The sequence below is a fragment of the Ictalurus punctatus genome, chromosome 26 (assembly GCF_001660625.3).
Source record: "Ictalurus punctatus breed USDA103 chromosome 26, Coco_2.0, whole genome shotgun sequence".
NCBI lineage: Eukaryota > Metazoa > Chordata > Actinopteri > Siluriformes > Ictaluridae > Ictalurus > Ictalurus punctatus.
Window position 1 is genome coordinate 9,583,613 of NC_030441.2, and position 13,517 is coordinate 9,597,129.

The 13,517-nt window shown below is 36.0% G+C and overlaps 1 protein-coding gene across 6 annotated transcripts; it reads left to right on the top strand.

Moving 5' to 3' along the window:
* Positions 1–2,195: 2,195 nt before the first annotated feature.
* LOC108258860 (interferon-induced GTP-binding protein Mx3) lies at positions 2,196–13,363 on the top strand. 6 transcript variants are annotated; one of them, XM_053676040.1, is made up of 16 exons: positions 2,196–2,688; positions 2,790–2,884; positions 3,237–3,435; positions 5,435–5,490; positions 5,581–5,777; positions 6,016–6,153; positions 6,707–6,861; positions 6,946–7,084; positions 7,932–8,130; positions 8,212–8,290; positions 8,905–9,027; positions 9,103–9,235; positions 9,477–9,635; positions 10,332–10,408; positions 11,237–11,455; positions 11,851–13,363. In XM_053676040.1, the coding sequence occupies exons 3-16, from the start codon at positions 3,385–3,387 to the stop codon at positions 12,073–12,075; spliced, it is 1,950 nt and encodes a 649-aa protein (XP_053532015.1). In that variant the 5' UTR covers positions 2,196–2,688; positions 2,790–2,884; positions 3,237–3,384; the 3' UTR covers positions 12,076–13,363. The 6 variants fall into 6 exon arrangements, with proteins under 6 accessions (XP_053532015.1, XP_053532013.1, XP_053532014.1 ...); XM_053676038.1 differs by having other exon boundaries at positions 2,196–2,666; positions 2,774–2,884; XM_053676039.1 differs by having other exon boundaries at positions 2,196–2,666.
* The last annotated feature ends 154 nt before the right edge of the window (positions 13,364–13,517 follow it).

Below are 13,517 nucleotides of genomic sequence, written 5' to 3' on the forward strand. Positions count from 1 at the left end.
CAAAAAAGCTAAAGGTGTTTCTTAGGTACACCATTTGATTCTTATTCCATCCAGCCATCTTCTATACCGCTTTATCCTTTTCAGGGTCACAGGGAAACCTGGAGCCTATCCCAGGGAGCTTGATTCTTATTTGTTTGTGATAATTTTATGTAATCTAAAACAAAGAAAAAGACTGGAAACTGTGTCACTGTTAGTGTTCTCATCCTTTATATTTAGCTAATTTACTTTTTGTTTCAGTTTCTGTTGCCTCGTAACAATGGATGAATTCTATTATCAATAAATCTAACTTTTCCTTCTGTTCCCAACAGATTGTCTACCAGTATTTGGCAGAGTTCGTTCCCATGTTGATCCTGCTGTTTATGTATAAAGAAGCATATGAATCCATTGACCTGTGTAATGGACCTGTGATATAACAAATTACTCAGTGAAGACGAAAGAGGACACATCAGCACAACTATGAACGACTATGGCTGGCCCAGGAGAGGATCAGCATTAACCTCTGAAATTGTATGTTTAAATCTCTGGGATTTTGAAAAATATATTAATTAATCTGTAGGTATGCATTTAATTAATAATAAATGATTTAAAGTGGTTATGTTTTGATTCAGAGTGGCATGTCACATAATCACTTTTGACTAATGTCATGGACGCTGAAGAAATGAGGCATCTGTTTTAAGTGGAGAATAAAAGCTTACTTTTCTGTTCAGTCATCTTTTAACATTCTGTTGTTACCTCAGTACCAGATCAGACAAGCAAGGTTAAATGAATGTCTGTGAAAAAATATGAATGTCTGTGAAAACTTGAACTGCTTTCAGGTCAATAATTTTCATTAATGCATGTGATTGGCTGCAAAGAACAAAAACAAACGAAAATTTGCCAGAGAAGACATGATGGCTCATGTTTAAAACACTAGACTCATTAAACCACAACTAGTTTTCATGAGTCATGATTGAACCCTGACCAGAATAAAGCAGTTGCAGAAGAAGAATGAGTGTCAGTGACATAATACTGTTATAATACTGTAACGTGGTTGGGAATTCTAATAAAATAAGAAAATGAGATATACAAGGAATTCTTATGATTCATATTTTCATTAACACATTATTATTGTCACCATTTTACATCTCTACCAACTGAGCCAAACACATAACACAAATTCCATGTTGGAAAATCTGAGTCATATTCTGTCTTTGGTCAAATTGAAGTCAGGGATAATGTGCCCGCATAGTGGAAATAGTCTGAGGCACACCATGGGAGAGAGCTGAAAACATTTAGTGATTACACTTAGTAAACAACCTCAGACTACCAGCTGTAGAGTCTCTGAAGACTGTTAGAGGAAATGTCAGATCTTATCCATAGATACACACAATGCCTTGTAAATGTACTTTCCCCCCATTTTGTAGTGTTACAACCTTGAACCTATAAATACATTTCCTAACTCATAATTGGTTGGTATGTGCTGACAGACCAATTTTCTACCAATTCACTGTTTCATGGAAATGGTAGAGTTCATGGAATACTCATACACTTTCTACCAGTTTCAAAGCCTGTTTCTACTATAGGTTACAAAATTCTGAGTTCACCACCAAGAGCTGTACTCCAACATTTTACAAGCTGAAACTTATTATTAATTATACCACAATACTAAATTCTCCAATCTGATTGGTCAGAAGGTGTTGGTTAATTTTCTATAACACCGGACAGTAGTGTTCGCTGTAATACACATCACAGGTTTATATTAATACAGGCACTTTAATATGCATTTGCGTCTATAGTTCAACTTACACTGGGACTTGTATTACAGGCACTGAACAAAAATGTGCTGATGTGGTGAAATTTTCTTGGGAGATGTTTATTTAGCATATTTTGTGTCTCTATGTCTGAACTTTATGTCAGTCAGTCAGATGGAAAACAGTAACTTTAAGTTTCCTAAAACAGGAAAATCTTCAGGACAGGGGGAGTTGTGGTTTCTCTGTAATATAATTATCTTGTTCATTTCAAGAGAAAGAAAAAAGAGAGACTGGTGTGGGAACAACTATTTATAATGTTATAACTGTTATAATGCGATAACAGGAACTAGCTTGTTAGTGTGTTTACAAAAGAAATAAATGATTTGGGACATTCTGTTACTGGAAAATCATCAACTGCAGTGACCTCAACACTTTCACCCAGTTGTCCTCTGAATCATTCAGATGTTCATTGGCAAACTTCAGACGGGCATGTATATGTGCTTTCTTGAGCAGTGGGACCTTGCGCGCGCTGCAGGATTTCAGTCCTTCACGGCGTAGTGTGTTACCAATTGTTTTCTTGGTGACTATGGTCCCAGCTGCCTTGAGATCATTGACAAGATCCTCCCGTGTAGTTCTGGGCTGATTCCTCACTGTTCTCATGATCAATGCAACTCCACGAGGTGAGGTCTTGCATGGAGCCCCAGGCCGAGGGAGATTGACAGTTCTTTTGTGTTTCTTCCATTTGCGAATAATCGCACCAACTGTTGTCCCCTTCTCACCAAGCTGCTTGGCACTGGTCTTGTAGCCCATTCCAGACTTGTGTAGGTCTACAGTCTTGTCCCTGACATCCTTGGAGAGCTCTTTGGTCTTGGCCATGATGGAGAGTTTGGAATCTGACTGATTGATTGCTTCTGTGGACAGGTGTCTTTTATACAGGTAACAAACTGGTATGATAATAGTAAGTGAAATTATCTGGATTTGTTTATTGCTATAAAACATTAGCTATCACATTTTAATTATATACCTGAAATAAATTGAAATAGATACGTTTTCACCCAGAAGATGGTTGACTTCGAGGCAGGAGTACGAGTCTGTGTATTTATATACTGGAGAGAATGTGACCTGTCCCAACAATTGTGCTGTATTCAACATCAGTAAGTTAACCTCTAAGAAATATTATCTATTATACAGTAAATGCCAAAAAAGCTAATGGTGTTTCTTAGGTACACCATTTGATTCTTATTCCATCCAGCCATCTTCTATACCGCTTTATCCTTTTCAGGGTCACAGGGAAACCTGGAGCCTATCCCAGGGAGCTTGATTCTTATTTGTTTGTGATAATTTTATGTAATCTAAAACAAAGAAAAAGACTGGAAACTGTGTCACTGTTAGTGTTCTCATCCTTTATATTTAGCTAATTTACTTTTTGTTTCAGTTTCTGTTGCCTCGTAACAATGGATGAATTCTATTATCAATAAATCTAACTTTTCCCTCTGTTCCCAACAGATTGTCTACCAGTGTTTGGCAGAGTTCGTTCCCATGTTGATCCTGCTGTTTATGTATAAAGAAGCATATGAATCCATTGACCTGTGTAATGGACCTGTGATATAACAAACTACTCAGTGAAGATGAAATAGGACACATCAGCACAACTATGAACGACTATGGCTGGCCCAGGAGAGGATCAGCATTAACCTCTGAAATTGTATGTTTAAATCTCTGGGATTTTGAAAAATATATTAATTAATCTGTAGGTATGCATTTAATTAATAATAAATGATTTAAAGTGGTTATGTTTTGATTCAGAGTGGCATGTCACATAACCACTTTTGACTAATGTCATGGACGCTGAAGAAATGAGGCATCTGTTTTAAGTGGAGAATAAAAGCTTACTTTTCTGTTCAGTCATCTTTTAACATTCTGTTGTTACCTCAGTACCAGATCAGACAAGCAAGGTTAAATGAATGTCTGTGAAAAAATATGAATGTCTGTGAAAACTTGAGCTGCTTTCAGGTCAATAATTTTCATTAATGCATGTGATTGGCTGCAAAGAACAAAAACAAACGAAAATTTGCCAGAGAAGACATGACGGCTCATGTTTAAAACACTAGACTCACTGAACCACAGCCAGTTTTCATGAGTCATGATTGAACCCTGACCAGAATAAAGCAGTTGCAGAAGAAGAATGAGTGTCAGTGACATAATACTGTTATAATACTGTAACGTGGTTGGGAATTCTAATCAAATAAGAAAAAGAGATATACAAGGAATTCTTATGATTCATATTTTCATTAACACATTATTACTGTCACCATTTTACATCTCTACCAACTGAGCCAAACACATAACACAAATTCCATGTTGGAAAATCTGAGTCATATTCTGTCTTTGGTCAAATTGAAGTCAGGGATAATGTGCCCGCATAGTGGAAATAGTCTGAGGCACACCATGGGAGAGAGCTGAAAACATTTAGTGATTACACTTAGTAAACAACCTCAGACTACCAGCTGTAGAGTCTCTGAAGACTGTTAGAGGAAATGTCAGATCTTATCCATAGATACACACAATGCCTTGTAAATGTACTTTCCCCCCATTTTGTAGTGTTACAACCTTGAACCTATAAATACATTTCCTAACTCATAATTGGTTGGTGGGTGCTGACAGACCAATTTTTTACCAATTCACTGTTTCATGGAAATGGTAGAGTTCATGGAATACTCATACACTTTCTACCAGTTTCAAAGCCTGTTTCTACTATAGGTTACAAAATTCTGAGTTCACCACCAAGAGCTGTACTCCAACATTTTACAAGCTGAAACTTATTATTAATTATACCACAATACTAAATTCTCCAATCTGATTGGTCAGAAGGTGTTGGTTAATTTTCTATAACACCGGACAGTAGTGTTCGCTGTAATACACATCACAGGTTTATATTAATACAGGCACTTTAATATGCATTTGCGTCTATAGTTCAACTTACACTGGGACTTGTATTACAGACACTGAACAAAAATGTGCTGATGTGGTGAAATTTTCTTGGGAGATGTTTATTTAGCATATTTTGTGTCTCTATGTCTGAACTTTATGTCAGTCAGTCAGATGGAAAACAGTAACTTTAAGTTTCCTAAAACAGGAAAATCTTCAGGACAGGGGGAGTTGTGGTTTCTCTGTAATATAATTATCTTGTTCATTTCAAGAGAAAGAAAAAAGAGAGACTGGTGTGGGAACAACTATTTATAATGTTATAACTGTTATAATGCGATAACAGGAACTAGCTTGTTAGTGTGTTTACAAAAGAAATAAATGATTTGGGACATTCTGTTACTGGAAAATCATCAACTGCAGTGATAACAGTAATGTCACACAATAGAGAGGCCTAATTACAACTTGGAAAGTCCAAACAGGATATATTGGAAAATCCAGATATTCAGTTGTTTCACTTTTGGTTTCTTAACTTATTTCACAAATGTGGGCGTTTTTTATTACAATTCTTCACCCACATCCACATTAGAGGTATGGCATATGACTTCTGGGTGTGTTCACATATATATAGCCTTTGCAAAATCAAGTTGCTGTACACAGCTAGGTAAGTAAAATACCTTCATTTCTATGATGTGAGAGTACTAAAAGTTATTATTTCTACTTGTAAAAAGCATTAAAGGAAAGTTACAATATCTATACATATGGAATTTGTTTCCTAGATGATGGAGCGTGAACAAGGAAGCTATGAAGACATTGCTTATACTGGGGGAAAGCGGTCAGTGTGAATTTAATGTGATCAAGCAGTCATCAACTTGTGTGATTGTAATACTGTCTATAAAACTTGATGCCTTTTACTTATCCACAGTAAACCAGTGGAAGGGGTTTTCCATAGCCATTTAGAGGAGAGGGTCCGTCCTTATGTTGATCTGATTGACTATTTGAGACTGATTGGAATTGAAGAAGATTTGGCTTTGCCAACTATAGCTGTAATTGGAGATCAGAGTTCTGGAAAAAGCTCTGTGTTGGAAGCACTATCTGGAGTGGCATTGCCCAGAGGAAGTGGTGAGTTGTTTCTCTTACAGAGTAATAAATATATTACATTACATATATTACTACTTTTGATTTGTTATCACATTTGATTTGTTAAATTTTTCCAGGATTTGACAGTTTTAAAAAAAATCAAGCCACAACATTCTCAATTCTTTTTTTACACACAAGCACTTTGGGTGAAATTTGTCCATTTGACATTAGGGGAAGTAGGAAACAAAAGGTGATGTATAATGTGCTTTTTCAACTTTAGGTATTGTGACAAGATGTCCACTGGAGTTAAAGCTGAGGAAGATTAAATGTGGTGTTCAATGGCAAGCCGTAATATCTTACAATGATCAGTTCATTGAGTTTGATGACCCATCACTGGTTGAGGGCTACGTTAAAGCAGGTTGGTAAAATTACTGGGAGTAATAAAATAAAGAGCTAAAGACAAACAGATAAGATTCCTTTCTTATGGTTCTGAAAGAGGAACCTTGCTGTCAGGTTCTGCTTTAGAATTTATATCCAGTGGTGTGCTTTAAGAAAGATTTCTACATTGAATTTTAAAAAAAAATCCATTAGCCAGCAGTTTTTAACCCTCCTATTATGTTGGAGAAAAAAGTTACATCCATTATGTTATGGGTCAAAATGACTTCCACAGATATACACAAAAACACAAAAGAACAGCTTAAAAGAGTAAACCTTTATTATGGCTTGTCCGAGACAAGACATAAGAAGAAATATTTGCATATAAGTTCATGACCCTAAATGAGGAAAGTCAAAAAATTTCAGAGAAATATAGAGATTAACCAGTATTTCAGACATCTTAAATGTGTCAATGGGTCCAATTGACCCATAACATAATAGGAGGGTTAACCTATCACTTTCTATGAAGCTCATGATCATAAATCATTAGAACTACATGTATAATTCTTTTAATACTATTTACATCTCTCTAACAGCCCAGAATGAGCTGGCTGGAGAAGGTGTTGGGATTTGTGATGAACTCATCACTCTGGAGATCATGGCTCCTGATGTGTGTGACCTCACACTGATCGATCTCCCTGGGATTACCCGAGTTCCTGTAAAAGGTCAACCGGAGGACATCGGACATCAGGTTAGTGTAAACTGTGATTTGACCCTTTTTTCTAACCATATTAAGGACATTTAATGTAACTTTGCTTGTTTAATTTTTGTCTAGATCAAAAATCTCATACGGAAATATATAGAGAAGGACCAAACTATAAATTTGGTAGTGGTCCCATGTAATGTTGACATAGCAACAACAGAAGCTCTGAAAATGGCACAGGAAGTGGATCCTGAAGGAAAAAGGACATTGGGTAAAGTTTCAACCAAGCTACTTAACAAAAACAGCAACATTATTGTGCTTATTATTATTATTACTATTATTATTATTATTATTATTATTATCATTATTATTATTATTATTATTGGTGTTGTTGTTGTTGATGATGATCATAATAATAATAATAATAATAATAATAATAATAATAATAATAATAATGTAGATATAATTATTATACTTCTATGTGGGCCCATAGAATGCTTTGTGCACTAAAATTTGGCACACTTATAGAGGATAATCTCAGCCATAGCAAAATGTTTACAATAATAATTCTGCCAAGAAGCATTGTAGTAATGTGAGTGCACTTTCCTCTAATTATTTGTGTCATGGTTAGTTCAACAGATACCATGATGGTAATTTCCACTCTATTGCGACCTCTAGGGGCACTATACTTCATAAATTAGCAAAAGTAGCAAAAGTCTTCATGATGTAACTTGAGTGTTCTTGAGTTTTGGTTTACAAAACAGGAAGTCGACCATTTTGATTGTTAAGAAAAACTGTTGTTTTGGGGTTTTTTGCTTCTTCACCTAGAAACTTTGTCTAATCCTTGTGAAATTTTAACCATTGCATTCTAAAAAATATGGATTTTTGATATTCAGCATGCTTAGTCTGTAACAAATTTGATTGCAAAGTCACCAGACAGGAAGTGAGGCCATATCTAAGCAACGAGTTGACATAAATCCATTAGATTTAGCATAACTCTTTGAAAAGAAGCGAGAATGGTCCAAATTGCACCTATATTATTATTATTATTATTATTATTGTTGTTGTTGTTGTTGTTGTTGTTGTTGTTGTTGTACCTTTTTTTTTTATTCTAACAGCTATTCTCACAAAGCCAGACCTTATAGACAGGGGAACAGAGAAAAACATCTTGGATATAATCCGAAATCAGGTCATTCCCTTAAGCAAAGGGTATGTCATCGTTAAGTGCCGTGGCCAACAGCAAATTGATGATAAAATCTCTCTGTCTGAGGCCACTCGAGTAGAGAAGGAATTCTTCAGACGTCATGAATTCTTCAGGTATGAAGAACTTGTTAATTTTTTATGACATGTGACCCACTTGTGATAACTGGGAACTTACGGTAATTTTTTTATTTCCAGTTGCCTGTTGTACGAGGAGAAAGCAACTATACAGTGTCTTGCCAGCAAATTGACTCAAGACCTGGTTGATCACATCAAAGTATGTTACAGCTCTTTTTAGACTTTTTTTTATACTGTTCCTTATTATTATGTTTTAATGTAAGGTAGAACAGTTTGCCAATATGTTCAGAAAATCAGTAAAGGCAGTCATGAATGATTGAGTACTACAGAGGGCTACTAGATGACACAAACGCAATCCCCACTGACAGCTGGTCATTATATTAGATGGTAGGGTTAAAATATAACATCTATAGCTAGAATAACAGAGCAACTAATTTACCTTATTCATGTTCCTTACACCTGTGACTGTTCACATGCGCCATCTAAAATCCCTGCTGAAATGTTATGCATGTGTCAGTGAAACTGACTGAAAAATATAAGCCCAAATGAAGCTCAACTGTAGGAGATGTTTCACTCCGTGTAATCATCTGATAGACATGAACACATGACATTACATGACTCTACAGTCTGAGCTAAAAAAGAATTTTGTGGAAAAATGCAGACCTGGAAACACAAAGGTTACATGATGACTGCAATGGGCATACTTGTCAAAGGCTGTGTGACAAACTATTAGCTCAGCAATTGTAGCTTTTCTGATCTAATTTTGCTGTTTGTTTATATGTTTTTTTTTGTTTGTTTGTTTGTTTTTTTTAGAAATCGTTACCTCTGATCTCAGAGGAGATCAAGAAGCAGCTGTGGAGCTTGAGAAAAGAGCTAAGTCAGTGTGAAGCTGGTCCACCACTGGACCCACAGAAGAGGAAGATCTTTTTTATTGATGTGTGTAATTTTTTTTAAATCCAGAGCCTTATATTAGCCTGGCTATGTCTTGTTCATGGTTGCTTGTTCTTTCAGACCTTGACAAAATTTAATGATAAGATCAACCGCTTGGCATCTGGGGAAGTGGTCAGCAATGACAACTTGTTTGTAATGCTTCGGTCTGAATTCAAAAAGTGGAAAGATCATCTTGACAACACAAAGGCATCATGTGAGTACACAGTCGTCATATGCAGAAGCCATGCCAAATCATTTTAATAATTTTCAAGCGTCAAAATATATTTTCTAAAAAAGCACAAACTATGGCATTGAGGAGCAAGTACTTCTAATAGACTTTGGCTAGTATATTTAGAGCAGCTAAAATAAACCTTGTGGAAACTCTACTTAAATGATGCCTATTGATGGGAACTGATGGGGTGTTGATTTTTGGTCAAACTTTAAACCCAATGCAGTCCACAAAACGGTCCATGAAGTGGTGAGTGAATATGACCGGAAGCACAGAGGACGTGAACTGCCTGGTTTCAGTGACTACAAGGTGTTTGAGATGGTGGTGCAGAAACTTGTGATCCAGCTAACAGGACCAGCTATTGACACACTCAGGGTCATCAGAGGTAGGTTTCCACCTCTTAACCTTCACGACTTTCATTCATTAACTTTCCATCAGTTTCGATTTTATGTTCATTTGGTTTGCTGGATTACAACCTTCATCAGCCCAGTAGTGGCCCACAGCCCATTATTTTGGACACCACTGATGATTGCAATCCTTTTCTTCTAAGTTTATAAGGTCTCAGATTCCAGTTTAAATGAGCCAGGCAATTCGCACTTGACTAATGTACAGTATATTGGAGCAAGAGCTCCATAATATTTACAATATTATGTGTACCATCACAGATAGGACATATATATACATCTATGATACGTACAAAAAGATTCAATAATTATATATGTATTGTACTTCTGATCAGCTCTAAAACTGTGTGGCAAGATGACATCAGATCAGACAGTTCCTATTTATAGAAATTTACCACAATGGTGCATAAGGAATAAACACTGGGAAGTGTTATTATAGGAAAATAACCAACATTGGGATGGTGAGATGTGGCATGATGCAAAGCAGAGCTACTGTTACCAACACTGAGGTTAAGTCTTCAATAACAGCACAACCAAAAGTGTTTTATTATTATTATGTCATAGCAAAAGTGAATAAGGAAAAAATACCACATGTTGTATAATGTCTTTTAAAGGCCACAAGAAAACAAAGCATTGGTGAATGTAGTAATATATTGTAATAATCTTCTGTGTTTCAGACACCATTCAGAAAGAGTTTTCAGATGTGTCCAAAACCTGCTTCAACATCTACCCTTTCCTCCAGTGTGTTGCTATGGTAAATATAATTTTTAAGTTATAAAGCATTTGTATCCTGAAAGTGTGAAATATTTCTGAAACAGTTCACTCCAATCATAGTGAAGCTCTGTAATCACATACAGCCCAGTCCATAAGTATTTGGACAGTGACAATGTTTGTAATTTTGAAATTACAAACGGTGGATTTGAAATGAAGTAATCAAGGTGTGACTGAAGTGTAGACTTTCAGCTTTGATTGCTTTAACTGTTTAGGAATTACAGCCAGTTTTGCAGTCCCTCCATTTTCACAGGCTCACAAGTAATTGTACAAACTAACAATTTAAAATATTAGGATTATGTTTAATACTTGGAAGCAAACCCTTTGCAGTCAATGACTGCCTGAAGTCTGGAACCAATGGACATCACCAAATGCTCAGTTTCCTCCCTTGAGATGCTTTGTCAGGTCTTTACTGCAGCTGCCTTCAGTTGCTGCTTGTTTATCGGTCTTTCTGCCTTCATTTTTGTCTTTAGTAAATGAAAAGCATGCTCAGTTGAGTTGATGTCATTGAACATTTAAGAACATTTATTTTCTTTGCCTTAAGAAGATCTTGGGTTGCTATCGTGGTAGGTTTTGAGGTCATTATCCATCTGTACTGTGAAGCGCCGTCTTATCAGTTTTGCAGCATTTGACTGAATCTGAGTAGAAGGTATAGCTCTAAACACTTCAGAATTCATCCTCCTACGTCTATCAGCAGTCAGATCAATAAATACCAGTGACCCATTTCCATTTGAAAAATATGAAAAATTATGAAATTGTATCACTGTCCAAATACTTATGGACCTGACTGTACTTACAATTAATATCCCAGAACAAGATCGACAACATTCAGTCAAAGCAGGAAGCCAAGGTGGAGCAAAGGCTCATGGAGCAGTTTGAGATGGAGCAACTGGTCTATACTCAAGATGGCATCTACTTCAAGACCTTGAATGAGACTCACTCTGCTGAGGGACAAAATGCTTCAGAAGACAACTTTGCTGGGTTTGACAACAGAAACAAATATCCTGTTATGCTGCAGGCGTATTACGAGGTATATTTTAGTAGTTGAGCGGTTAATGATCTATGTGCACAAACCCAAAAGTACATTTGGCTTCATTCATAGTTGTTATTACAGATATATTTAAACAGTAGAGCATGTATAATACTCAGATCAAATATATTGCCTGAAAACATTCTGTTCTTAAGATAGTTTTAATTATTAAAAAGTAGTTAATAGTTGTATAAATATATTTTGAACTACATTGCTTTCTATCTCCTAATGTAGACTTTTGCCTCTGGAATTTGATGCTATGCATCATTGTGGCCAAAACTAATCTACAAATTGTTTAATGTTTTACAAGAGATAAGAAAAATACACATCCATTAAACATTTAAGTTAAAACCTGGAAATTTTGAGTTATAGAGATTTTTCCCCTCTCCTGACAGATCGTGGTGCAGCGCTTGGCTGACCAGGTGCCCATGCTGATCCGATACTTCATGCTGAAGGAATCCGCTCAGCTGCTGTGCAGTGAGATACTGGGTTTAATGGACGGTGCCAACGTTGCCGATGCCTTGCGTGAAGAGTCGGATGTCAGCAGACGCCGCATTGACATGCAGAACCGCATGGACCGTCTTACCCATGCTCAAGACAAACTCAGCAACTTTGTTTAAAGCAACGGGTTACTTTGTAAAACTATATAGCAGGGTTTTACATCCTTTCTAGTTTAACACCTGAATCAACCTATCAGCTAATTACCTTTGACCACTGACATCACTGATCTACACAAACAGCTTTTATATTTCACAGAAGAGGCCTTTTGGACATTAAGGACATGTTGGTCTGTTGTTGTTTATTTAGATATGCTATATTCTGAAGTTTTTCAGATTGAAGATATATCAAGAGTTCTTAGTTAATTTTAGTTAAAACGTGTAATTTTTGCTGAACGTTTATTCTTTTATATGTTTCAGACCCAGTAACAAATCACAAAATTAGTTCATACCGAAATGTCTGAAAATCCTTTTCTTGTCCCTAAGAGTAAAAAAATTAGTAGTGTCTTACAAGCTTTCAAGTGCACACACGATTGAGTTTTATAAGATTTGATATATATATATATATATGTATATAATTTGTGGTTTTTACCATTAAATTTACAATAGACATGCATATATGTGTACAAATATTGTACTAATATTATTCTTTTTTCTAATTATACTTGTGCTACACTTTTCTATTTTTTTTTTTTTTTAAAAAAAGGAAACCAAGTATCATGGCTGTTCTGATAATTACCAGAAAAAATTGACAAAAATAGTATAGTGTTATAGTAGTATAGAGTTTTCTACCTTTTTTCTGGTCTTACCTTTAATGATGATTTATTTGTAAGAAAAGATTAAGCTTAGAAGACCTAGCAAATTGCAATGTACTAACTGTGCCTTGTTGAATTCAGTTACATCAGTTACATTCAGTTAAATCAGTACAGCAAAACTCTCACAGAACACAAATTATTCCACAATGAACACAATTCAGAGTAGCGTAGGCTGATAGGTCGCCATCCGTCCACCTATTTTCTGTACTGCTTATCCTACACAGGGTTGTGAGGAGCCAGGGGACTCTGGGCACAAGGCGGGGAATGGGGTGCCAACCCTTCGCAGGGCACAATCACGCACACAATACAGACAATTTAGACTTGCCAATCAGCCTACAATGCATGTCTTTGGACTGGGGGAGCAAATTGGTATACCCAGAGGAAAAGCACAAGGAGAACATGCACACTCCAGGCACACAGATCAGAGGTGGGAATAAAACCCAATCATAGATCTGCGAGGCAAACATGCTAAAATTAAATTACAGATTGATAATATTACAAATACTCTCAATCTTCACAATATACAGCATTATAATTTACCAGTTCATAATGTATGCAATCTGTTTTTTGGACAATAAACCATGTTTTATCTTGTTCATGTCAGGCTTAATAGAAATATGAGCATTTGCATCAGACTTCAGGAAGCATGACATGTTTGATAACCTATACAAGACAATGTGGCGTTTGTAGTTGATACTTTCACATTTAGCGTAGGTGGATGACCACCTAAATAACCAGATGAAAATAAAC

What these genes read in the sequence shown, in the direction of transcription:
- LOC108258860 (XM_053676040.1), top strand. Translation starts at nt 3,385, where the DNA reads ATGAACGACTATGGCTGGCCCAGGAGAGGATCAGCATTAACCTCTGAA. An exon ending in GGCATTGCCCAGAGGAAGTG is followed by an intron (nt 5,778 to 6,015) that starts GTGAGTTGTTTC and finishes TTTCAACTTTAG; the next exon opens with GTATTGTGACAAGATGTCCA. An exon ending in CGGAGGACATCGGACATCAG is followed by an intron (nt 6,862 to 6,945) that starts GTTAGTGTAAAC and finishes ATTTTTGTCTAG; the next exon opens with ATCAAAAATCTCATACGGAA.